The 27,073-nt window shown below is 50.3% G+C and overlaps 1 protein-coding gene across 1 annotated transcript in view; it reads right to left on the bottom strand.

The window, feature by feature from the left end:
• IL21R (interleukin 21 receptor) overlaps window positions 1–23,492 on the bottom strand; it is a 33,375-nt gene extending 9,883 nt beyond the window's left edge. Inside the window, 15 exon segments of the mRNA XM_007063676.4 lie at window positions 180–219; window positions 221–262; window positions 1,332–1,419; window positions 2,696–2,728; window positions 2,731–2,755; window positions 2,757–2,822; window positions 2,824–2,847; window positions 2,849–2,875; window positions 4,906–5,057; window positions 5,923–5,937; window positions 5,940–5,973; window positions 5,975–6,128; window positions 12,713–12,818; window positions 16,579–16,653; window positions 23,288–23,492. Of these exon segments, the coding sequence (XP_007063738.3) occupies window positions 180–219; window positions 221–262; window positions 1,332–1,419; window positions 2,696–2,728; window positions 2,731–2,755; window positions 2,757–2,822; window positions 2,824–2,847; window positions 2,849–2,875; window positions 4,906–5,057; window positions 5,923–5,937; window positions 5,940–5,973; window positions 5,975–6,128; window positions 12,713–12,818; window positions 16,579–16,653; window positions 23,288–23,297 (891 nt within the window). The 5' untranslated portion in view covers window positions 23,298–23,492.
• Between the last annotated feature and the right edge of the window lie 3,581 nt (window positions 23,493–27,073).

Raw genomic sequence — 27,073 nt, forward strand, 5'->3', positions numbered from 1 at the left:
GGCAGACACACTGGTAAATTCAAACCTGCACCCAAGTGTCACTTGACATTCTCTTGCAATAGACTCCTCCTCCCATTGCTTCCTCTGGAAAGCCCCAGCCTGAGTGAAGGAGCTGGGCCATTTGTTTTAATTCTGCCGTGTGCCCCTTTGCTTGTGGACGTGATTTGTTCCATTTATACCTTGAAATCTCCGTTGTGTACCACATATAGTGGTTGAAAAAGGGAGCGGATCTGGGACGAAAACCCCCAGCTTTTTCCATATGCTGGAAGAGAAAGCAAGAGCAAGGATTCAGTGTCAGGCATGTTTCACAGTCCAAAGCCAAAGCATCTGGGATTGAGCAGTTGGAGTCGCCTGCCCAGGCCTTGTTGGGAGCCTAATTCCCCTTGAGTGGGTTCTGCTAAGAAAATGGACGGATCTGCCCTCGGGATAATGCTCCAGCCTCCTATATATCAGGATGGACCAGGCTAATGGAGTTTTCGACTGGCGTGATCTCCAGGCTCTGCCCAACAAAAATGTGAGCCAGGAGCCCTGCTTCCCAAAATGCTCAGCACCCCCTCCTGAAATGCTCAGGTCCCAGGCTTGTCTTGAAAAAAGGCTCCCAGCTTCTGCCGCAGAATTTTGTGGTCCTTGCCCCCCCAACCCTACACATGTCTCCCAGGCCCGGAAATGCCCAGTGCCCAGGCTCCCCGGAGGCTACAAACCCCAGGGACCCTTCCTTCACCCAGCCTGAGGTGGGAGTTCGTAAGAGCTTGGAGCAGGTGCACTTTGCCCGGTCTGGGTTCTGCTCCCAGGTGCCCCCGTCTGGATCATTAGAGACTCTATCTCACCTCGCCCCAGGCGCTGTGGCTTTCACACAAGCAGTAATTAGCTGTGCTCCCAGTTCAGAAGGGCAGGAGAAAAGTCCAGCCCACGAGAGCGTCACTGGAAGCAGCGCTCCACTAGAGGGCAGAGTCCCCCCAGAAAGGAGAGGGCGAGGAGTCAGCATGCTAACAACAGAGGCCCCGGAGCTAGCTTGCCCCAGGCAGCAGCAGATGTCTCTGGGAAGGGCCGTGCTGTGGGCACAGACAGGGCTGTGAGCCCACCAAGCACTGCCCCAGTCCTATTCACCCAGGAGATCATAGTAGAGGGCTGAGTCTTTGTGCCTTTCATGGTGGGATACTAATGAAAGTGGAGTCCCCTCCCCTCCTCCTGGGAAGAGGAACAGCGCTGTGCAAACAGTCGCTGGTTAACTGCTGACTTGGACTGACAAGGGTCAGAAACCTTGGGACTGGGCGGTCACATAGAGCAGATGCCGAGCAGAGTATTTCCCAGCACCCCCTGTGTGTTCTTACCTCTGGTGTCTGGCCAGAAAGACTGTGATGGAGACAGCAACCAGAGCAAAGGCGAGCAGCGACACCAGCCATCGGACTCCTGGGCTCTCTAAGGGAGAACCAAGTGGGATTAGTCAGTTCTTACCCTGCATTTCGGCTTCTGTCTAAAGATACCAGAGAAAGCAGGAGAAGTCAAGGACAGAGGGGTGGAAAAGCACTGGGATCTCTACACTCCAACTCTTTTCCTATGGGCTCTGAGGTGCTGGCCGGTGGCCCAGCTCTCTGGAGCTGGGGTCAGGCATTTCTTTTCCTCCTTGGGAGCCCAGATGGTATTGCTCCCATGGCAGGGGTATGGGCAGCACAGCATCTGATTGCAGTCTGGGCTGTTTGTCCACAGCTTTGGCAGAGTTACATCACACTTTCTTGGATCACTTTCTGTTAGGAGACACAGGACTCAATGTGCAGCTCTGTGTGCCAAGGATCCCTGTTCTGGTATTGGTCAGCTGTGTCTGATTAGCACCTCCCTGGGACACCTTCCATGGGCTTCAGAAGTAGGCAAGGAAAGGGGGCCTGGATGATGAGGCAGGCAAATGGCCTGGGGTGCAGGGGGAGGGACACAAAGACATCATATGGACTGAGCTACAACATAAACCTACAACACAGAGCAGAAAGCACCCTTGGCATATGCCTCAGGGGAGAGCCCAGCTCCGGCAGGTGGAAGTCCTTTGCCAGTAGCCAATAGCCCTAGTCCCTCCCCCTGCACAACTTGAGGAAATACTCCCCCAAGGCACTGGTGGAAGCACCCTCTACCCACTTGGCCAAATATGCTACCTATCTTGCTTAGTGCACTGGCATGAGCTCTATGCATGAGTCAGAATCACATGCTGTATGATGTGAATGCCAGATCGCTGTACCAAACCTCAGTGTCAAAGCTGGATATAAACTCCCCAGTCATAAAAGTCAGAGCCCTGAACTCAAATCTGAAAGCAGGCTCCCCGAACCCAACACCCAGATCTGAATGTGGGACCCTGAACTCCAGGAATGGAACCTGCTCATCCCAGACTGTCCCGATTTCTGAAAATGATCAGCAAGCAGGATCCTGGAAGGCCAGCATTTAAAGAGAACTGGTAATAGCCCTCACTGCTCTGTCTTCAGGTGATGGTGCCTCCCGAGGTATGTTCTACCTGCATGTTAAAACCCAGGGCAGTGAGTCTCAGAGGACCAGGGCTGAACAACCCAATGGGCTGAGCTTTGTGCTGTAACTCTGCAGCCATGGTCCTGGCTCCTGTTTTAATAAACTACAGTTCTGGAACTGTTCGCTAACATCAGACAGGGGAGGATGCAGCAAGGACAGGAAGGCAAAGAAAGGCTGATGCTCTGTTTACCCTCAGGTTCAGTTTTCAGGTTAGCAGGGGACTCCATTCACTCCAAACCCCAAGGTAGTCCAGAGCCAGGCCGGGGCTTGGCTCGCACCTGGAACTCATAGTCTGTGTCCCTCTGGAATTCCAGTGTGCAGGAGCACCACGCTTCGCTTGTCCTTCTGGGATCACTTTACTCTTCTGATTCTGTGCAAAGTGAAACACCACAGCAGCTTTTAGCAGAAGTTGAGGGTTCGTTCCCAGCCCCCTCTCGCTCCCCACCCGCAAAGGTTCTGTTTTCTGACTAAGAAAGTGTCAGTTTCAGTATTAGACCAACAAACTGTAACCTTTCAGAACCATCCGATCCCGTTGCTTTGCCCTCTGAGCAGCAATGACATCTCTCTAGAGACAGCCTAAACCCACAAAAACAGATCTGGCTTGCAAGCAACCAAAGTCTTGCGGGTGTCGAGGTCTGGGTTTTTCGATCCCATCTATCTTTATTCCAGCACTGATGGGTTAGCACTTCCTTAGTTCCTTGCAGAAGGCGATGCTTTGACCCCCAGCTCCCTCTGAAATGCTCTGATCTGTCGCACTGTTGGTAGCTAGACAGGTCTGAACACATCCTAGAAAATGTCCCTGTGATCTCAGCTAAGAGAAGCACTGAGATCACCCCCAGCCTCGCTACATACACTGCTGCTTACACAACAGAGGGGAGCAGGGGACTGTAACCTCAGGGAGCGAGCTGCAAGTACCGGCTGAGCAGAGACGCTCCATAACACCCTCCTCTCTACAGCCACAAGGCAGGAACTTTGCTTTGCAGGCTGAGGGCATGGGCTCAGATTGGGGTAGGCATGGGGGAAATTGTCCCCCAGACTGGATAGGATGCAGAGGCGACGCGTGGGGGGAGGGTGCCCAGATTTCTCCCTTGTAGTTGGTCCTGCGTCCTCCCCGTGGAGGAATGTTGGGGGGGACACGAGGGGTGACACCAGGAGCACTGTGCATGCACAGCAGTTTGCCCCACAGGGGTCTGCAGAAGGGGAGGGCAGGAGAGAAGCTCCTGATGACTCACCACACAGCCCATGTGGGGAGACTGACCGGCAGGCACAGAATCTGGCATTGCTACTGCCCCCCTGGCCCGCTGGGGGGCAGAGAGGAATGTTGGGTGGGCGAGGGGTGATGCCAGGAGCTCTGGGCCTGCTGGTCAGGTTCCCCATGTGGGCTGTGTGAGAGGAGGGGAGGGCAGGAAAGCAGCGACTCTCACAGCGGAGCTCCAGCTTCAGATGACTGAGCTGCTTCCAACCCAAACGAGTGCTCAGCTGCTAGACCTGGTTGGGGGGGGGGGGGGCGGGGGGGAGAGAGAAGAGGGCGGTGGGACTTCCCCTGCAGGGAGCCACCAGGGCTGGGTCAGACCCACCCCCAAGAACTTCTCCTGGCTCCAGGAAGCTTTGTACCCACCACCCTGCTTTCTACCTCCATCACTCCTCAGCTGCAGGGGGAGGGTCCCTGTATGGGGAGTTGCCCCCCATTCGCCTAATCTCCATGCAGCCAGATCCCCCCACCCCCAGAAACTCCCAACTGTGGGCTCCCCCACCTGAATCGCCACCCTGCCAAGCCTCACCCCCTGTATCCAGAGCCCCCCTGCTGAGCTCCACCCCCATGCACCCGGATCCCCCAGAAAGCCTCACCCCCCCACCCCCAATACAGTAGTCAAACTATGCCTCTGGCTGAGGGAGAGGGGCACGCAGCCTGTCCGTTTCTCCGGGGGAGCACAGTCTGGAGTGCAATTTGCCTTAAGCAGTAACTCTATCGGAGATGTTTGTACCTAGCAGTACCTAGGGCAGATGGGGAGCCAGGCAGCCAGGGTCTGGATCTCTGCATAGGATCTAATAGCCCCGAGGCTAATCCTTGGCTGGCTGCAGCATTGGCCTGGTGTACGATTCATCTGGTGTAGGACAGGCCTGAGTTAGAAGTCTTGCCTACAAAAGACAGAGCCTCTCAAACACAAGGATAAACTAGCCTGATCTCCAAATCCTGCTTCAACCTTAGTTCTGTTTCCAGCCAAGACAATCAAATGAAAACACCACGTACACCCCAAGGACATCTTCTCCTCGCCCACCCACATCAGAGCTCGGGGTTATTATTTTACAAGTTCCTGGGCTTCTCCTCCTTTGGTTCATGCCTGAACATGTGTTCTGCTGGCACATGCAATTTCATGGGTGTCCTTGCTTCCCTCTTACCGCCCAGGTGTCACTCTTCTTCTTATACCGCAGTTCATATTCCAGCTCATCATCCAAATAGTAATAGAGAGAGTTCTGATAGATGGTTTTCCAGGAGATATTATATCCATCTGAAAACACGGCAGTCAGATTGAACGGAGGATACGGTTTAACTGTGGGTGGGAACACAGAAAGACAAATTGTGCCAATTTTTACAATCCTGAGACCTCCCAGCCCCGAGGAGAGGTGCACAGTCTGGGTGCAGTGGACTGGAATTGTCTTTGAAAGCATCAATTACTTATTACTCATGGCCACGCAATGTCGTCCATTTTCCTGTAATCTTTTTCACACTCATCTAGACACTTGTTACCTGACGTTTAATTTTCAGAATAAACCGAATCCCGAGACTCCGACAGTGGGTTACAGCCCTTTGTGGCCTTTGTGCGTCTAGTTGGGCACCCATTAACCTCACGGCTTATTGCAGGATTCAGGGTTCAGCACCATGCTGTGTGAACTGGCAGAATAAGCTATGCCAGAATCTACCCTGAACTTCCCATCAGGAAGACTAACTCCCCTGTACAAGAGTGACTCAGGAAGAGGGAAAGGCCCTGCCTGCATTATTCTAGGGATATTTTATGCCACCAGACAGGGCAATAATTTCATGTTGCTCTTTGATTTCCCACTGGAAAGGCTGCTACAGTCCTGTACAGGGGATATTTGTGACATGTTCAATGGAAGTGACCCTTCACTGTCACGTCTGATTCTGGCTAAATAACTAACATCATAGTTATTTGGATCTGGAGCAGATCTGAGGTGGGAACAAGTCACCTGTTACTCCAGGGACAAGAGCTATCTAGGGACCCACTCCAGCCTTGGCAGTGGGTTAGTATCCTTATGCAGCAGGCCCCCTACCTAGCAACAGGCATGCGCAAGCCCTTGATGCTGTTTTATGCACTCATAGGAGGACTCAGAGCTACGTATGCCAGAGGCACCTGGATCTAAGTACTGAAAGCCAGGCTCATGATTTCTTGTACTTACTATTCTTGCTCAGAAGAATTCACTGCATGCTTTGGAAGTTGTGTATTGCCCCATCAGCTAGCTTTGTTACATCTACTCTGAACTTGTCATCAGAATTGAATTCCTTCAGGTCCATGGAGCATGTGTACTGAGTGTGAGTAGCAGTTCTGGACGACTGGAGGAGATTGCAGAAGTGCTCAGAAATTTTCATCTCTTCTTCAAGGAACCTTTAAAAATCAAATATATGTTCATTCATGTTTTAATGAGGCTGGTCTGTGATTTGTTTAACAGCTGTGACAAAGCTCTGTCCTTGCCTCCGTGGATCCCGCGTTTCCTGGCGGATTTCACTAGCCTCATAGATTCATAGATATTTAGGTCAGAAGGGACCATTATGATCATCTAGTCTGACCTCCTGCACAACACAGGCCACAGAATTTCACCCACCACTCCTGCAAAAAACCTCACACCTATATCTGTACGTATCCCTTCTCTCTTTAGAGACAAGGGTCACAGTCTACTGAGCCATTTTCATCATAAGCCAGTGAGGGAGGTGAGGAGAAGTTATCCTTCCTTGCACAGTCTCTGTTGTCTCCCAGTCTCAGTGATTAATCAGGGGGCAAAGGTGTGTGTGTGGGGGAGCCCGGGCCCACCCTCTACTCCGGGCTCCAGCCCAGGGACCCTAATAGTATCAGCTATGGTAGCTGACCTTTTAGAAATATGATATGTACAATTCCCTGGGCTACTTCCCCCACAGCAGCCCTCACTTCCTCAAGCTCCACTTCACCCCTGCCTCAGGGCCTCCTTCCTTGTGCCTGATATGGTGTGTACTACTCAGCCTCTCCAACAGCGCAACTTCCTCCCACAGCTCCTGACATGCGCACCCACCTGACTGACTGGGAGGCTTTTAACTAGTTTCAGCCAGCCCCTGATTGGCTTCAGGTGTCCCAATCAACCTAGCCTTCTCCCTGCCTTCTGGAAAGTTCTTAATTGGCCCCAGGTGTCTTAAGTGACCTGGAGCAGCTGCCATTTCACTTATCCTGGTACCAGGGATTTGTTTAGCCTGGAGCTAATATATCTATCTCCCACTACTTTTCTATAGCCATCTGGCCTTGCCCTGTCACATATCCCTCCTCGCCCCCCGCTCAACACCATAGAGTTGGGCAACTTGGGACGCCAGGCAGTATGCTCGTGACAGACCATCAGCGTTGCCATGGTGGCATCCAGCCCTGTGCCATATGTGGAACTGGAATGGTTGGCGGGATAAGAACCACCTGGTGACCCTTGCATTCTTTTCCTTATTCCACTGCATGCACTGGAGGGGTGCATGGTCCGTCACAAGAGTAAATCGCTGGCCTAAGAGGTAATAACGCAGTGTCTCCATAGCCCATTTGACAGCAAGGCATTCTCTCTCGACTACTGCGTATTTCTGTTCTCTTGGGAGAAGCTTTCTGCTTAGGAGGAGGATCGGGTGTTCCTCTTCTCCCACCATTTGCGACAGAACTGCCCCCAACCCCACCTCGGAAGCATCTGTTTGTAAAATAAATTCCCTGTTAAAGTCTGGGGCTATGAGTACGGGGTCATTACAAAGGGCTGTCCGAAGGTCTGTAAATGCCCCCTCTGCTGCGTCAGTCCACTTTACCATGTCTGGCCCTTTGGCCTTCACCAGGTCCATTAGGGGACTTGCCCTAGTGGCGAAGTGGGGAATAAAACATCGGTAGTAGCCTACCACGCCTAGGAATGCACGGACCTGCTTCTTTTGGGTCAGCCGGGGCCAGTTTTGAATTGCCTCTAGCTTATTCATTTGGGGCTTCACTATGCCCCTTCCCACAATATATCCCAGGTACCTAGCCTCTGCTAGCGCTATGGCGCATTTAGTGGGATTAGCAGTGAGGCCAGCCCACCTTAAGGTGCGCAGTACTGCCTCAACTTTCTCCAAGTGGGTTCCCCAGTCTGGCATATGGATAATGACATCATCTAGGTATGCAGCTGCATAACTAGTATGGGGGTGCAGCAGCTTATCCATGAGGTGCTGGAATGTGGCTGGGGCCCCATGTAGCCCAAAAGGGAGGACGGTGTACTGGAATAGCCCATCCGGGGTGGAGAATTCTGTCTTTTCTTTAGCTTCTTTGGTCAGAGAAATCTGCCAGTACTCTTTTGTCAGATTCAGTGTAGTCAAGAATCGGGCAACACCCAGTCGGTCAACCAGTTCGTCGATGCGCGGTATGGGGTATGCATCAAACTGGGATATTTCATTCAGTTGGCGAAAGTCATTACAGAATCTCATGGTACTGTCAGGTTTAGGCACTAGAACAATGGGACTGGACCACTGACTGTAAGATTCTTCAATAACCCCTAATTCTAACATTTTCTTTACTTCGGCCTTGATTTCTTCTCTTTTGGCTGCTGGGATTCGGTATGGTCTCAATGTTACCTTGGCTCCGGGGATCGTGCGGATATGGTGATAGGTCTCAGTCGTCCGCCCTGGTTTTGTAGAGAACACATCTCGGTTGCGATTAATCATGTCGGCTGCCTCGATCTTTTGGATCGGCGTCAAGTCGGATGATATCCTCACTTGCTCGTGTAAGTTATCCTCCTGGGGAAGGGTCTCCTGCATGACTAAGCATGCCTCTCGATCATGCCAAGGTTTTAGAAGATTGATGTGGTAAATTTGCTCCAATTTCCGGCAGCCTGGCTGCCGCACCTTATAGTTCACCTCTCCCACGGCTTTGATTATTTCGTAGGGTCCCTGCCACTGGGCCAACGGTTCACTTTCTGCTGTGGGCACCAGTACCATCACCTGATCCCCTGGTTGGAACTGTCGAAGCTTCGCTTGATGGTTATAATGGGTTCATTGGGTCTCCTGTGCTCTCTCCAAGTGTTCCCGTACAATGGGCGTAACTCGGGCTACCTGATCTCTCATCTGCAGTACATGCTTAACTATGTTCCTTCCGGGATTTGGCTCCTCTTCCCAGGCTTCTCTGGCTATATTCAATATGCCCCGAGGGTGGAGCCCATATAGTAGTTCGAATGGAGGCCCTACCAGATCCATGGCTATCCATTCGAAAGGAACCTCTGTTATTGGAAGAGGTATCAAAGGAGCCTGCAAGTGCGGGCAAGGGCTGTGTAACTGACACTCCAGACAAGAGGTGCAGTATCGCCGGACATCTTCATGTACTCCTGACCAGAAGAACCTCCGCAGGATCCGTGCCTGGGTTTTCTCTACCCCTAGGTGTCCTCCAAACAGGTGACTGTGGGCGAGATTCAATATGGCTTTTTGATGTTTTCGTGGCACCAGAAGTTGTTGTATCTCTTGCTCCTGCATTTGCACCACGCGGTACAGGAGATCTTTCTTCACTATAAAGTAAGGTCTGGGATCCCAGACCTTCTCATCCACAGGTATTCCATCGATCTCTTTCCTGGCATTATCATATCTGGGGTCCTCCGCCTGGTCCCGCCCAAAAGTCTCTCTCCCGGGACTAACCTGCCCAAGCTCCCAGAGGCTGGGTTCTGCTTCTTCCAACGGCTCGCCGCCGTCATGGCTGGGGGCAGCTTCTGGCTCACCTTCTGTGGTGGAAGTTTCTCTGTTGGCTGCTCGCGTCCATCTGCCTACTAGGGAGGTCTTCTGGCCCTGGGTCAGGATCCGGGTTCCCAAGGCCTTCGTGGCCTTCCGCTCTTTTTTTGTCTTCCGGGTCTTTCGGGGGGCTGAGAACAGATCCTGAGAAATCTCAGCAAACTTCGGGGGTTGACATTCCCCTCGCTGTCCTCAGGGTCCCCACCTCCCTCCAGCCTCTCCGGGGGGAGTAAATTATCAACCCTGGATAGTCCCTCCCAATGACTACAGGATATGGGAGTTTAGGAACTACGCCCACGGTCACCTCAATGGGGTTTCCCTGAACCTCTGTCTCTACTGGGATGGTGGGGTAATGGCTCACGGCCCCATGCACGCACGGCACTGCTACGCGTTTCGCTTGTAGCAGCTGACTACTTTTTACCAGCTTACCCAATATGAGGGTGATAGCACTCCCAGAGTCCACAAGCGCTGTAGTCTCTGCTCCATTTATCCTCACTGGCCTGGTGTAATTATGCAGGGCTAATGCGACCCCCGCGAGGGAGCATGGGACCTCCCAATCCCCCAAGTTACATTGCATAGGCTCCTCGGTGCTGGGACACTGTGCTGCTATGTGTCCCCACTCCACACATGCATAACATCTATAATTGCTTTTAATCACTCCCCTATCCCGGGGGTTAAGGGGTTTAGTCCTGGGGTTCCCACCACTCAGGCCAATCTCTTCCTTCTGGGGTCCCCGCTGGTTTTCAGCCCCTCCCCCTTCTTCCTCCTAGGACTCCCCGGGGGTTTGGCTGCCCAACCTTCCAGGCTTGGGGTCTGGTGCTTGCTTCGAAAGGGGCCTTCCTTGGATAGTCGGGTCAGTTCCCTGGCTGTCATCTGTCTTTCTACTAGTGTGATCATCTTGTCGTACGTGGACGGATCGTTCTGGCCTACCCATTTGCGGAGATCTGGCGGCAGTCCCTGCATGTAATGGTCGATGACCAGGGTCTCCAAAATCTCCTCTGGCCTGCACACCTCGGGCTGTAACCACTTCCGTGCGAGGTGAATGAGGTCGAATAGCTGTGACCTCGGGGGTTTGTTCTCCTGGTATTTCCACTCATGGAACCTCTGGGCCCTTACCGCTGCCGTTACCCCTGATCGTGCTAGGATCTCTGCCTTCAGATGGGTATAGTCAGTGGCATCCATGGCAAACAAGTCAAAGTCGGCCTTCTGGGCCGCTCCACACAAAAAAGGGCGAGAATGCTGGCCCACTGCTCCTGGGGCCACGCCTCACGCTGAGCAGTCCTTTCGCATGAGAGGAGATATGCCTCTACGTCATCTCCTGACGTCATCTTTGGCAGACAACCAGTGGCCCTCAGAGTTCGCATCCTGTTGGACCCCCGGGCCTGGGTGGTGAGGATATTCAGCTGGTCCACCACCTCTCTCAAGAGGGCACGATCTTGGGTCGTCTGGCTCATCAATAATTGATTGGTTTCCTGCTGTAGCCACACAGACTCCTGTTGTGCCATTGCCTAAACCCGGGTGGCCTCCTGCTGGGCTGTACCAGAGCTCTGACCACCTCCTCCATTGTGGTACAAAGCAAACAAACAAAAAAATCCAAAACCCCAGTGCACTTTTTTTTTTAAACCTCTTTCTTCCGCCACGCTGTGTATGAAATCCCACTTCTAAAACCAGTTGTGACAAAGCTCTGTCCTTGACTCCATGGGTCCCGCATTTCCTGGTGGATTTCGCTAGCCTCTGAGGCTCACCGTGACCCTGCACGTAACCCTTCTCTCTCTAGAGACAAGGGTCACAGTCTACTGAGCCATTTTCATCATAAGCCGGCAAGGGAGGTTAGGAGAAGTTATCCTTCCTTGCACAGTCTCTGTTGTCTCCCAGTCTCAGTGATTAACCAGGGGGCAAAGGTGGGGGGGGCAGCCTGGGCCCACCCTCTACTCTGGGCTCCAGCCCAGAGACCCTAATAGTATCAGCTATGGTAGCTGACCTTTTAGAAACATGACATCTACAATTCCCTGGGCTACTTCCCCACAGCAGCCCTCACTTCCTCAAGCTCCACTTCACCCCTGCCTCAGGGCCTCCTTCCTTGTGCCTGATATGGTGTGTACTGCTCAGCCTCTCCAACAGCGCAACTTCCTCCCACAGCTCCTGACATGCGCACCCATCTGACTGACTGGGAGGCTTTTAACTAGTTTCAGCCAGCCCCTGATTGGCTTCAGGTGTCCCAATCAACCTAGCCTTCTCCCTGCCTTCTGGAAAGTTCTTAATTGGCCCCAGGTGTCTTAAGTGACCTGGAGCAGCTGCCATTTCACTTATCCTGGTACCAGGGATTTGTTTAGCCTGGAGCTAATATATCTATCTCCCATTACTTTTCTATAGCCATCTGGCCTTGCCCCGTCACACAGCACATAACTAAATGAGTTAGCAGAGAAGTTCATGAAAACTAAAAGGGACCCAATTAGGTTTTCAAATGGAAATTCACTTCTGTATTCAAATAAATATTTGCAGAAAAACTTTTCCTTCTATTTACTCAGCTCTAAGCAGAGTTATGAGAAAAATCTTGTGACTACAGGTAGCATAAAACAGCACCGAGGTGTTGGTACATAAGGGGAGCTAGGACATTTCAAAGTCAATAGGGTGTTATAGGTTACTATACTGGCTATATATGAGCTGTGTAGTCTCTTTCATTCAGGGAAGTTTCTATAAGTGAGCTCTCATAGGATGCAAAGACAGAGAAGGGTCAAGGGTTACAGTAGCAAGGGAGGCACAAGGTCACAGATCTGCCCAGAAATAAACCCACATGCTGGCAAGTAGTGGGCAGTAGTTTTATTTATGTCTGTGAACAAGATGGCTGAGTCCTAATGTTCTGCTCCAGATGCATGTAATTCCATTGTTAAACAGCAAAAGATCCAGCCTCAACCCTGAGGAGACAGAGAAGCGTCCAGGGTGGGGGAGAGGAAATGAAGCAAGGAAGAGAGCAGAGTCAGTATGGCTGTGAGTGGGAGGGCAATACAGCCCTGTTATCGAAGCCAGGAACCATGAACTCCCCTCTCTTTGTTAACTGGGCAGTTGGCCGGCAGCTGGAGTCGGAGTGGGAGAGCTGGAGAGCATGAGTGAGCGAGGCACTGAGAGAGAGCGAGAGAGAGAGAGAGAGCTCTGCCTTAGCCCTGGGAAGGAGAACAACACTCTAGCCTCCGGCAAATCACAGCTAATTTCATCGTTGTTCTCTTGCTTATTAATACATACCAAGTTGCAGTCAGATTATACAAAGTCTCACTGAGGTCAGTTTTCTGGATACACGTCAGAGTTTTTACATAGTCCACAGAACAAAGGAGATCTTCACAACATGTAGCTGTAAGTTCAGGGAGAGAGAATAATGCACCAGCTCAGACCAAACTGCACTTCGTGTCACCACACTCAGCCCTCAAAAGGGCACGTGGCACAGCAACATGACCCAGATTGCTCTCGGTGCCAGTTCACCTCAATACACAGTGCTTCATGTCTATTGAGGCTTCCCAGGCGGTAAACCATTGTAAGCCAGAGCTGTTTTTAATAATATCCCATTAAAGAACATTAAGGTTGCAAGTGAAGCGCTGAAAAGTCAGGAAATGCCCAAATTATGGTTGAATGTGCAACCTTAACTCTGCCCCCTTTTATGTACACATCATGATACACTCTTTAGTTACATGCTATTATTTCTGCAACAGCCCTGACTTACTTAGTACACAGATTGGCTATGACCATGTAATGACTGTATCATGCACAATTCTGGCATTACCTAACTTTTGAACACTTTAATTTGCAACTGTACCATTCTTTTAATGGTTTTTGTATCGAGCATTTCCAAGATGTTTATTTTGTAGGAAAAAATCTTTTAATCACGTATTCTTTTCAGTTCTCTCTGTTAACGATTTTTGACAGCTTAGCAACTGCATTGTTAGTTCATTTTCATATCTGGCTCCAGAGGTTTGGAAAAATCTTTTTCTGTAATCCTGGCACAAAGATATTTTAATTTTGTATTTGTTATAATCTGTGTAAGATGTCGAGATGCCAAAATGATAGGCATAGATTTATAAACCTTTAAATAGATAACTGAAACAAGTTTCTAACATAGGGGAGAAAAATGTCAAGAAATTACATGCTGAGGTTTGTTAGTGCTCTGAGTTGTAGTTGAAAACTGACATATAGCAGCATTTGATGCTGCTGTACATTATTCTGCGGAGCATTCTGGTCAGATGTTAGCATTTGAAAGGTATTGTTATGAGAGTATTGGATCCTGAGTAGTCCTGAGCATGACGCCTAGACAATATCTCCATGGGGTGATGCAAGGAAGAGAGATTTCAATAAAGGAATAAAGCAGTGCTGTGAACCTCAGCCGTGTGTAGTGCTGACAGTGCTAAGGAAAAGGTAAAAAGTTTAGTAGTCTGTGCTAACTTAGCAATAACCAGCGCGTACATTGTACAGCCCCCCAGCTCAAGGGGGCCCTGATCTGATTAGGGCTTTTGGGTGCTACCACAGAACAAATACATAAATATTATGAATATATAAAAAAAAGAATAAAAATATAAAAACATAAAGAATAATGAAGCTGCTGCAGGAAATACAACAAGTGTATGATGGTGAAATCCCTCAGGATCATGCCCACAGTCAGATGGTGGAGAAGACTCTAAGCTAATTTGGTCTCTTCCGCCTACAGCCCTGTTCCTGTTTGAAAGGAGCAAAATTCCCATTACGCAAGGGCAGATGTTGACACTGTGGCCCCAGTAAGATCCTCTCCTCCTTCAGTGGCCTCAGGACTTGAGCTAGGGGCATTCTTGTCATGTGTCCCACTATGAGTCACTCAGAAGGTGGGTTTAGCCACCGCTGTTACTGCAGTTTTATGGACTCTTTGTATAATAGGGGTGGGCAAACCTTTTGGCCTGAGGGCCACATCGGGGTGCAAAACTGTACGGAGGGCCAGGTAAGGAAGCCTGTGCCCCCCAAACAGCCTGGCGCCCGCCCCCTATCCGCCTCCTCCCACTTCCTGCCTCCTGATTGCCCCCTCAGAATCTCTGACCCATCCAACCCCCCCGTTCCTTGTCCCCTGACTGCCCCCTCCCAGGACCACCCGCCCCAAACTGCCCCCCCCGAGATCTCACGCCCTATCAAACCCCCCTGTTCCCTGTCCCCTGACTACCCCCCGGCCCCCGACAGGCCCCCCAGGACTCTCACGCCCTATCCAACCCCCCCGTTCCCTGACCCCTGACCGCCCCACCCCAGAACCTGCGCCCCATCCAACTGCTCCCTGTCCCCTGACTGCCCCCCAGGACTCCCTACCCAACCCCCTCACCACCGTGCGCGCATCGCCACCGCTCCCTTACCATGCCGCTTGGAGTGGCAGGAACTCGCAGCCCCGCTGTCTGCGCAGCAGCGTGGCTGTGGGGGACGGGGGACAGCAGGGGAAGGGCCGGGGGTAGCCTCCCCAGCCGGGAGCTCAAGGGCCGGGCAGGAGGGTCCTGCGGGCCGGATGTGGCCCGTAGTTTGCCCACCTCTGCTGTATAACTTTTCATGAGTGATGTACCCAAATATTTGGATATTAATATCTGAACTGTATCTTTAAATTTATTAATCAGCAATAACCCAAATTTAGATTATGTCCCATATGTATTATATGACTTTTAAACCAACCGTTGTACTTTTGGATAATCTAAGCACTACAGACAGATGTACAGACTTTCTGTTCTTTTCCTTGACTTGTGTCTTATATAATTTTAACATTAGCTTTAATAAAATTTTTAAATCAGCTGCTGCAAAATTCCTAAGTCTTGTCAGTACTACACCAGCCAGAAGGTCTGCTTCTTTCACTGCTTGTTCCTCTGGGGAGAGAGGAAGGATCCTGCATTTTAGCTTTGCTGATGGTGAAGCTAGTCTTGATGTTAAAAAAAGCACAGATGTGTACTTCCCCTCCCCTCCCCCCAGGAGCTGTGCTCCCTTCTCCCTTGCACTTCTTAGCTGCATCTCTGTGGCTGTGTGCACTTTATCATCCGGGCAGTTGTTTGTGAAGCTGCAGTGTGTGAAAGACCTAAGCCAACATTCAAAACAGCCACAAGATTCAGTTTTATTTAGTGTTCAGAGTGTGGCTGAAGTGAAAGCTGCCTGCCCAGAGCTAACTGACAGAGAATGCAGCAGGCTGCACTGTGGTTTATCCACTTATCAGATCAGCCAGAAATGCCCACCATGTCCAGCCACCTTCATATCAAATGCAACCCCCCCACCCTACAAGGATAATGTGCTTATTTTAGGGCAACATTGCACTGACTTATGTGTCCAGTTGAGGCTGGAGATTCTGCCTGAGAAGAAGCAGCTCAAAGGGAAAGAAAACCTAAGGTTTTCCCCTGACTTTGCTCCACTGCTTCCCTTTCTTTAGTCTGTTGTTTTCTCCCATCAGGTTAAAATATGCTGTCCAGGAGCAGCCTAAGGGCGCCAATCTGCAGTGGTATGCAAGACTCCAAAAAGAAGTGGGGGCATTGACTAGAAAAGAGGACAGCTGGGGATCCTCACAACACCCATCAGGAAGGAAAATTTATAATCTCTAATAATTAGCCTATAGCTGGGTGGAGACGCTGGATCACCCAGCTGGGATCAGGTGGGCAGGGGGCTAACCATCAGACCACAGGGTGCAGCAGCATAGTTGAGCAGCCTGGGCCCAGGACTGAGAACTAGGAACTCCTGAGTTCTCATCCTGGCTCTGGCACCAGCTTAGTTTGTGGTCTCAAACAAGTTGCTGTCCCACTTCAGTTTCCCCTTTTGTAAAATTGGGATGAGAACAGTATTATTGTTATCTATTGTCTCATACTTAGACTGGAAGCTCCTAGGGCAGGGACTGTCTCTATGTTATGTGTATGTACAGCGCCTAGCACCGAGAGTGGGGCCTGATCCATGACTGAGGCCCTTAAGCCCTGCCACAGCACAAACAATCATCAGCAAAGATTACGTAAGTGCTGAATAGTATATTAGAATCATTCCGCCACTGTGATCCTCCCAGACTAACCTTGGGTGTGTGAGGCAGCTGCAGAACATTAGACCAAAGAATTCTGCATTTGAAAAACTGGGACAGAAACCTGGGAACTTACTGTGCTGAAGTAAAAGGAAGAAGGGAATTGCCTGGAGCTGGAATTTGTTCCTCATGTTGATCCCAGTTGACCGTCCTGAAAAACAAAACATGAGCTCAGCCCAGCCACCAAATCGTGTGTGTGTGTGTGTGTGTGTGTGTGTGTGTGTGTGAGAGAGACAGATGTCAGGGAGCGTCACCCAGCCCTGTATTGTAGTTCAGTAAGTAAACAGATTACAGCACATGCACGCAGGCTAAACGAGAGTCCTTGCTCACTGCTGGGTGCCTATGGTTAGAAATGCTACGCAACAGCGAGCAACAAACATTGCTGGAACTAATATGGGTGCTTGCACCTGTGTAGATTCTAGTGCTAGGCCCTATAGAAACACAGCAGACAGACATCAGCTATGGAGAAAGTGGATCTGGTCTCCCTAAAAGCCTCCTCCTTTGTTTAAACAAACACTAGCATCTTGTTAATGACCCCCCAGGAAAGCATGTGGGGCTGTGGCCCTGGGCATAGGACAGGAGAACTGTCTTCATGGAACATAATAAAGAAGTAAAGCAAAGCCTATCTCTCCTGCATCACAGAACATTGGTAACACACTCATTCATTTAAGGAAAGGCTGTTCTGACACCATTGGCTGAAGAGCATTTATATGAAAATCTTTTGATTGCAAGGAACAAGGAGGTTGATCAGATCTTTGGATCTAGTGACACTGATAAGTCACTGTTCTGCTCAGCCATGAAAGGCAAAGGCTCTTGCTCTGTAACCAACCCCCGGGGGACTCATGTGGCACACACAGTCCAAGCTTGTGTTTGCAGAATGGCTAACATTTATTTTTATGCCAATACAGAGGTATACATTGAAAGAGTGAAAAATAAAATCCTTGCAGGGTTTGGGCTGGAGCTCCCCATCATCAATACCCACTGCAGATTCACCCTCTGCTTAACACTGCCATCCCAAAAGGGGCCAGTGGTCCACCAAAGGAACAGGGAGAGTCGTATACCAGGAGGTTTTGGGTCCCAGGGGCACGTGGCTTTTGCAGAGGGAGCTAGCTTGCATTACAATGGAAGGATGCTCTTACCCAGCGTTGTCAGATTATGTTGGGAGGCAAAGACACCACATTGCATTACAATATTGCAACACTGTCACGGATGTCATGAAAGTGTGACAAACGCCAAACCGAGGCAACAGGAGGTAGGACTTGTGGACTCTGCAGGCTAGAGGGGGCAGGCTCAGGCAGCTGGGCTGGGTCACACTTTGGCCACCCAGGCTCAAAGTGGCACCTGTAGGAAGAATGCTAGGAGTGAAGCCTAAGAGTGCAGGGCATGAAGCTGCTGCAGCGTGCCTTCCCAATGGCCCTGAACAAAGGTCAGCTCAGTGCTCAAAGAATCCCTGTGTGTCCCTCCATGCTCAGCGGTCCCCAGCCTCCGGAAGCACGTGTACCACATGATCACTCAGTGATGAGGACACCAGCTAAGCTCTTCTAACCTGGGGAATATTTTTGTTGTTTAAAAACTTTCCAGGTTTACTCAAATAATGAAAGCAAAATAATTTTAGTAACCAGCGAAAAGCCCCTTTGGCTCCTGAGCTAGTTCAGAGACTGGCTCTCACCGAACCGTGGCACCAGGGTCAGATAATCAAGTCACGCTCGTAGCTGAACTGTTAGCAGGCCAGTTCGGAAGGCAGGAGAAATGTCTTTCTCATGTGCAGCTCCACATCCCAGCTAGGAATATGGTAGTAGGCTACAAGCCCAACATGTCACTGTCACCCTGGCCTCCAGGTGTAAGCATTTTACTTTTTTTCTGTCAATAAAATATGTCCTCGTTCAACCATAAGTTACAGGCCTGAGCAGAGATCAGTGGGTGACTGTCTGTGCTGTGCTGTGCAGGGGGTCAGACGAGATGGCTGTAGCGGTCCCTTCTTAACATCCATTAATATCTGACTCCAGGGTAACATTCCCCCCGTCCTCTTCTCCCCCCCCCCCCCTTTTTTTGCACCTGAATCTTCTTGTGTCATCCAGTCCTTTAAAAAAACTCCCTTTCTTCCTTGAACCCCTTGGACATGATGCCTCCTTACATAACTGTAACTACCTTTCTTTCCTCTGGAACGTTCTCCAGTTCTCTAAAACTTGGGCCACTGTCAACCTCCTTCTTACACCTTCCCTCAGCTCCTGACTTCCCCTTCTCCACCCTCTCACTGCCAATCTTCCCGCTCTCAACAAAGCCCCTGAAAAAGCTGCCTTCTCTCATCTCTCCAGTCACAGCTCTCACAACAGTGTCCTGGCCTGTTTCCAGAGCATGGAAACTGCTCTCCGCTGGCCATGTGATGAACAAGCTCCTCCTCTCTGATCACGAAGGCTCCTTTTGTTTCTCTTTCTCCTGGACCCCAACGCACCCTTTGACACCAAGCCACCTTCCCAGCCCTGCCTCCAGAACTGTGCTGGTCTCTCTAGTACAGAGGTGGGCCAACTACGGCCCACGGGCCACATCTAGCCCATGTGACCGTCCTGCCCGGCCCTTGAGCTTCTGGCCAGGGAGGCTAGCCCCCGGCCCCTCCCCTGCTGTCCCTCCTCCCCCGCAGCCTCAGCTCGCCACGCTGCCAGCGCTCTGGGTGGAGGGGCTGCAAGCTCCTGCTGGGCAGTGTGGTGATGTGGCTGGCTCTGGCCAGGTGGCAAGGCTGCCAGTCCTGCTGCTCTGAGTGGCATGGTAAGGGGGCAGGGGGTTTGGTAGGGGGTCCCGGGGGGCAGTCAGGGGACAGGGAGCAGGGGCTGGGGGCTGTGGATAGGAGTTGGGGCAGTCAGAGGACAGGGAACAGGGGGCATTGGATAGGGGGTGGGGGTCCCGGTGGGGCAGGTAGGAGCGGGGGGTCCCAGGAGGGGGCAGTCAGGGGACAAGGAGCGGGGGGGGGTTGGATGGGTGGGAGGTTCTGAGGGGGGCAGGAAGTGGGAGGGGGCCGATGGGGGCGCGGGCCAGGCTGTTTGGGGAGGCACAACCTTCCCTATCCGGCCCTCCATATAGTTTCGGAACCCTGATGTGGCCCTCAGGGCAAAAAGTTTGCCCGGCCCTGCTCTAGTAACTAGCTGCCTTCTACCTTTTGTGTATCATATCCTTGCCTTTACTACTACCGCTGTGCTAGGAGTATTCAGGTGGCACACAGCTCACACTACACCGAAGGCCCCACTCTGCCTCCCACTGGCTGTTCTTCTTGACCAAATAAACTTGCTTTGCCTCAACTTCCTCCCACTGTGTCTCAGACACAAAAGTGCTTCTCTTGGGACAGTACTTCTCCTCAAGGATCACTCTCTCTCTGTTGTCTCCTTCTCAAAACTCCCGTTTGTCTTCAGTGCCTGCAACCTTCCTGTCTTCTTTCATCCTGAGCTCCCCTTTTTCCTTTACATGCCCTAGGTTTCTTTGCGATCTTGGTATCATTCCCCATGCAAACCACTGCCTGGATTCCACCTCTGCTGAAATTCTCACCCAGGCTTTTGGCTCCACTCCCCTTGACTGTTACAGCTCCCTTGCTATGGCCTCCCGATGTCCTAGATCTCAGGCGTGCACGGAATGCTGCTTCCTGCCTTCTCATATGCACAAAGAAGCAAGACTTACATCACCATCACCTTCAAGAAGCTCTGCTGACTCCTTGTTCGTTTCACTTCAAAACTGCTCTCCTAAAACCATTGGTAGCTTTGCTCCAGCAGACCCTAATGGACTTCTCCCCTTTCCACTACATCTGCTCGGCCAATACAAGCTACATGTCTACTCCTCCAAACCATCTGGCTATCACTTGCTCAAGAACCTTCTCCTATGCGTCTCCCCTGCTCAGAGACCATTCAGAGAAAAGCATAGAAAAGATCAAGAGGCTGGAGGGCCTGACACAAGAGCAAGAGTCAAAAGTGCTACACTCCTAAGAGTGGCTAAGAGATGGATATGTGGGGACAAGATTACAAGCTGCCACACAAATATCTGAGAGGGGTTAACACCAAGGAAAAAGAAGAATCATTTAGGGAGTACAGTGGGTGGAACTAAGAGTGATGGGGTGAAATTAAGAAACGGAAACTTTAGTCTCAATATCAGAAAAAATATCTCAGCATTGATATCTGTTAGGCTTTGGGATTATCTCCTCAGAGAAAGGGTCGAAACCATCTCACCTGAGATATTTAAAACTAGACTGGGCAAAATATTAGCACAAGGGGAATACTCATGAATTGATTTGTGGGGTAGGCTGGATGGGACTTAATCCCACCTCTAGCTTTTATGATCTCTTTCATTAAGAACATGACTCCTGCAAGGAGTGAATCTGAGGCCCCTGCACTATTCCTGTTGCAGTTACATAGCATTCCCCAAACACGGGATATAGGTCTTTGTCTAAGAGATGCAACAGAATGTAGGCAGATTAATGCACTCAATGCATTTACCTAATCCCAGCGTGGCATATGTCTCTCGCTGCTTCTCCCCCTTGGCTCTTAGAGTCAGAGTCCAAGGCCAGGAAGGATCACCATATCATGTAGTCTGACCTCCTGTATATCCCAGGCCACTAAAACCACCCAGCACCTCCACATTAACCCAACAACTGGAATTAGACCAAGGTATACTGGAGACGAGGATGTGCCACAGGCAGAGAACAGGAGGGACTGAGGTGCACCAGTGCCTAAGGTCCCTGCAATGGCAGGGAAACGATTAAGTGAGATACCCCCAGATAATCCTGTCAAGTGATCATCCCATCTCTCCATTGCTTCGTTCTCTTTCATGTTTTCTCTGTTCCCTGGCGTTTCTCGTTCTCTCTTTGGGAAGCACCCTCTTTCCTCTCAGACTTCGTTCTTTCTTTCATGTCCCATGTTCTCTGTTGTTCAACCTCTTGCTCTTGCCAGGGCCCCCCAGATCTCTCTCTCCTTGGCACCCAAAACCTTCTCTCCTTCTCCCACCAAATTTTCTGACATGGGGTGGTAAGGGAGGGGGGACTGCTGCTCTGAGAGAGTCAGGGCAAGTGTGCCAGTGAATGCCAGCACCTATTCCCTAGATCCTTCTGCTTCTGCTCTGGGTTCTGTGCTGAGACACACATGCAAGAGCAGAATAGCAAGGGAAGGGAGCAGCAGGTCTCGTTGTGGCCCTTTGCGGCTGGATGAGCACATCGCCTGAACAGGCACAAGATGCAGCCGAGGGCCTTTTCCATTCCCAAGGCCTGCTGAGGCCCTAAGTCCCTGGGTACGATGAAGACGACCCCCTTCTTTGCCTTATTGACTTTCCACATGATTTTTAATCAGAAAACACATCTCCCCCTTTTCCTACCCCTGTTGGTTCACCTCTGTTACTAATTTGGAAAGTTCACATGGTGTGGAGCAATGAGCAACAGGCTGGGAGCCCTGGGCTCTATTCTCAAATCTGCCATGGAGTCACTGTGTAACCTCAGACAAGTCATATCACTTCTCTATGGCTCAATTTGCCTGTCTGTAAAAAGACGACAAAGATACATACTGAGCTCCCAGGCGATTTGGGAGGCTCGTAGATTCATGCATTCCAAGGCCAGGCGGGACCATTGTGATCTGATCTGACCACCTGTGTATAGCACAGGCCAGAGAACTGCCCCAAAATAATTCCTAGAGCAGATATTTTAGAGAAACATCCACTCCTGATTTAAAAATTGTCAGTGATGGAGAATCCACAACCCCTGGTAAATTGCTCCAATGAATAATTACTTTCACTATTAAAAATGTATACCTTATTTCCAGTCTGAATTTGTCCAGATATTGGATCATGTTAGACCTTTCTCTGCTAGATTGAAGAGCCCATTATCAAATATTTGTTAAGTTAAATAGATTGACCTCTTTGAGTCTATCACTTAAAGGCCTGTTTTCTAATCTTTTAATCATTCTCATGGCTCTTCTCTGAACCTTCTTCAGTTTATCAACATCCGTCTTGAATTGTGGGCACCAGAACTGGACACAGTTCTCAATTCATGAATGCTCATATGTCAAGCGCTATAGAATTGCTAAGCACAATTCTTTTAACCTCTGTACAGCAGTTTAAGAGACAGGTTGTATGAAAAGCACTGTACTAAATAAAGATGTTTGGTATTGACGTAGTAATTTATATATAAGTGTGAAAGCAGTGCTAAAAATTGTAATAAACTACAGTGTGAGAGATGGAGCCTGTACCAACATGGCATATTCAAAGACACATAGTGCTAAGCATCTGGAGATATGGAGCAGCCTGAGGGCCTGGGTCTACCTAGTCTAACGCTGTGTTTGTAAATGGTTACATGAATTGTATATGTATATATTTATATAAACATTCTCCAAAAAGTCTAAGAACTCAGTTATAAAAACTAACATGAAATAAAGATAAAATATAAAATTTCCAAACACAGAAAATAATTTCTTAGTACAGCAAAACAAAGGAAAGAGACCAGAAGGTCTACAGAGGTTAAAACTAATTCAGTGAAATGCACAATAAGTGCTCTTCCCTGAGCATTGAGCTTGACAGCTACTGTACACAGCAATAATCAAAAAACATCTGACCATAGGGTTAAAGCAACAGGTAAATCAGAACGGAAGCAAAATAATCCTTATTCTGTGCAATGAAAGTCAATGTGGATGTCACCAGAGGGGCAAGTACAGTATCGTCTATAGGAAAGATTTTAAATGTAGTCAAACTTATCAATAGAGGCATTAACAAACTGCTTCAAGCTGGCAACAAACCTCTATGGGGATTGGTAGAATCACTGATATTACCTTGCCTCATCCTTTCAGATGTCCATTTCAGCCTCCCAAAAATCCATAGGGCACTTGCCTGGTTAACATGTTACTGTCATTGCAGACACTGAAAGCAAAGGCTATGACAAGCAGGTGGAGTTCATCAGCACCGAATGAGTGAAAACTAAAAATCTGCTCCTGAGCAATACAGAGCAGTAATGTATTGGAATGTACAGTGATATACGGTGGCTGACGTCAGCTCTGTATCAGTATTACTGTGCAGAATGAAGGATGTGGTGAGTACATTAACGCAATGAATTCATGCCTCCGACACCCACACAGTGCTCCGGGCTGTATTTCTCTGCTCTCTAACGCTCACATGTGAGAAAATGGTGGGAGAAGTGGTGCAAACCCACACTTTAAAAGGTCATTTAAAGGGGTTTTGTGGGGATGGTGGATTCAGAGACCTGCAGTGCAGAAGCATCAGCCCTGGGCCCTTAGACTAGAAGAGTTAATTGTAATTAATTCCACAGTCATGCACGGCTAACCACTATGCTGGCATGTCAGAGGCAGGGGCCCATCTGCAGCCAAGCGCAGCTCTGCTCAGTGCCTCTGGCTGCACCTGCTGGGCTGCGGGCAGCAGAACAGCAGGAAATCCCTGACAGACTCAGCAGCAGGAGGTGAAATGCCTGAGACTGAAGGGCAATGGGTTCGTGCAGGGCAGGGCAGAGAATGCACGCTGGAGCCTGGCCACACAGGGAGATGCCGTGCCTTGACTCTGCCTGTCCGTGGCTTGGCAGTAGCCAGCGAGGCAGGCTGAAGATTCCAAGGCCTGGGCAGAGCTTCTTTGTGCAGAGGAGCATGACGACAGATGGGCCATTCCCCCGCAGCGTGCCCTGAGCTGAGGGGCAGACACGGGGAGATAGGAGCCTATTCCTCACACCCGCAGAAGCAGCCTGGGGGGAGAGGGTGAGCAGAGCCAAGGACAGCTTGAGTGGGCCTGGAGAAGCCCGAGGGATCAGGGTATTGGAGAGAGTTAAGGCAGGCTGTGAGGGAGGGAGGTTGTTTGAGGACAGGAAGGTGTGAAGAGAGCTGGGGCAGCCAGAGGGTGTTGCGAGGTGTCTTGGATCCTGGGTGTGTGTATTGGGGTGGTGGGATACAGTCAGGAGCATGGTGGGTGTTGGGAGCTGGGGGATCCCAGGGACAGGCTCCCGTGCAGTATTGTCAATATCAAGCATATCAAAAATCATGAGTGAGACCCCCCAGATCATGAGATTTTGTAAAGCCTATAGTGAGTTTTTTGGTCTGACCAGTGGTTGTTGCATTCCCCCCACCCACCCCTGTGTATGGCTGACAATCAGCACTGCCCACTCTCTCATATTCAATGGGCCAGGGGATTCTGGCCTCGCAGCAGGAGCTCTCACCCCACATCTGCCTGTCCCCTGCCCAGCAATGAAATATACCCCCACCCAGTCCCCCATCAGTCCAGCCCCTCACTGCCCATCAACTCAGATCCTCTATTAGCTCAGCTCACCGGGGACAGGTGCTTTGGGTGCCTGTAAGGGTTGTCTGTGTGAACCCGTGGTGGGAGATGGCTGCCAAGCCCGCTGCTCTGCCCTTGGGTCCCACTCCAGGCCTGAGCATGGGGCTCGCTGGGGCACTCCCTGCCCCTTGCGCTGGCGCCCAGAGCCTGGGCAGAAGTGCAGAGGCCTGGACAGCCCGGCAGCTGTACATGAGTCCTGTTCTGTTAATGCAGCACCTAGGAGCCCGGCATGGCTTGGGCCCGTGGTACCACGTGCTGCAAAAAACCGAGTAGCAGGCAGTTCCTGCCCTGAAGAACTGACAGACCCAGCGAAGTGGCAGGGCTGTAACACACTGGCAGAGGGAACAGTGCGTGTGGCAAACATCAAGTTAGTGCCAAATTTTGGGGGTAGGGGATGCATTTAATTAGGAGGGGGTTAGCTAAATGGAAGGAAAAGGGAAGGGTTTGGAGACACAGAAAGGGAGGGGCTGAGGAGAACAGGGGAGGAGTGGAGAAGAGGTCCCTTGTGGTGCCTGGTGGGTGCTCAAAAATTGATAAGGGAAGCTAAAGACATCAGAAAAATCCCTGGCTTGTGGGGCTAAGGATAAGAAGGAGTTGTTAAAATATACTGGGATCAGTAGCAATGGTATCAACCCATGACTAGATGGAGATGGTGAACTTGTTAATAATGATGCAGACGTGGTCAATAATATTTCTGTTCTGTGTTTGGAAAGAAGCAGCTGGCTGAGATCTCTGACTTGTGCTGTTAATTTTTAATAAATCTTAGGTTCCCAAGGAAATTCCAGAAGACTGGAAGAGTGCTAAAGCTATGCCAAAATTTAAAAAGGGAAGTGAGATGAGCTGGATGATTATAGGCCAGGTGGCCTGATGTCAATTCTGGATAAATGAATGGAAAAGCTAATACGAGGTTCAATTGATAAAGAATTAAAGGATATATAAATAATTAATGCCAGTCCATTGGGTTTTAGGGAAACAATATAGCACATGTTACATGGTTTAACAACTGGCTATCTGACAGATTGCCAAAAGTAGTTGTCAATGGAGAATCATCATCTAATGGGGGTGTTTCTAGTGGTGTAATGCAGGAATCAGCTCTAGGCCTAATGCTTTCAGCATTTTCATCAATGATCTGGAAGTAAATATAAAATCACCGCTGACAAAATTTGTGTTTTAATACAGCCATGTGCAAAGTTACACAGCTGGAATGCAGACTGTACTTACAGAACGGGGGCCTGGGTGCTGGGAAGCAGGGACTCTAAAATGATTTAGGCAGGGGTGATAGTAACTTAACGGACTTACTGGTATGCAGGGTGGCCAGGGTCCTGGGCAAGGTGGGGAGGCTCCTCTGGGGCCCCGGCAGAGGCGGGGCTTTGGGCGGAGGGGGCAGGGCTGGGGCCAGACTCCCCCAGCCAGCCTGTCAACGGTGCCCAGCCCATGTTGCCCGGGGCTCTAGTGGTGATTGAAAGGGCCCAGGGCTCCAGCCGCTGGTGTGGTAGGGGCAGTGGCGGCTGGGAGCCCCGGGCCCTTTCAATTGCCGCTGGAGCCCCGGGATAGTGGCGGCCAGGAGCCCTGGAGCTCTGGCTGCAATTTAAAGGGCCAGGGGCTCCAGCCGCTGCTGGGAGTCCCGGGCCCTTTTAAATCTCCAGGCCCTGGGGCAGCTGCCCCTTTTGTACCCCCCACATCAGCAGCCCTGCCGGTATGGTTGGCTGTGTACCAGCAGCCACTTTCTTACCAGTACGCCATACCGTACTGTACCAGCTTACTTTCACCTCTGGATTTCGAGGTCACAATGGACAAACAACTCAAAATGAGCTCCCAGCGTGATACTGTGGCACAAAGGACTAATGTTCTCCCTGGATGTATAACCAGAGTATGGGTATGAGTAGGGAGGTGATTTTATCTCGGTATGATGAGACTGATACCGTGTACAGTTCTGCTGTCCACATTGTAAAAGGGATGGTGAAAAGCTGGAGAGGATGCAGAAAAGAGTCACAAAATGATTCAAGGCGTGGAGAAAATGCCTGACAGTGAGAGCTGTTTAGCATATCAGAAAGATGACCGAAGATTGACTTGCTTACACCCTATAAATACCTTCATGGGGAGAAAATACCGAGCACTAAGGACGCTTTAATCTAGCAGGAAAAGGAATAAAACCCCCCAATTGCTGGAAGTTGAAGTTACACAAATTGAAAAGAGAAATTAGGCACGATGATTTGCAAGCAAGGGTGATTAACCACTGGAACAAGCTACCAAGGGAAGTGGTGCATTCTCCATCTCCTGAG

The sequence above is a fragment of the Chelonia mydas genome, chromosome 10 (assembly GCF_015237465.2).
Source record: "Chelonia mydas isolate rCheMyd1 chromosome 10, rCheMyd1.pri.v2, whole genome shotgun sequence".
NCBI classification, from domain to species: Eukaryota; Metazoa; Chordata; order Testudines; family Cheloniidae; genus Chelonia; species Chelonia mydas.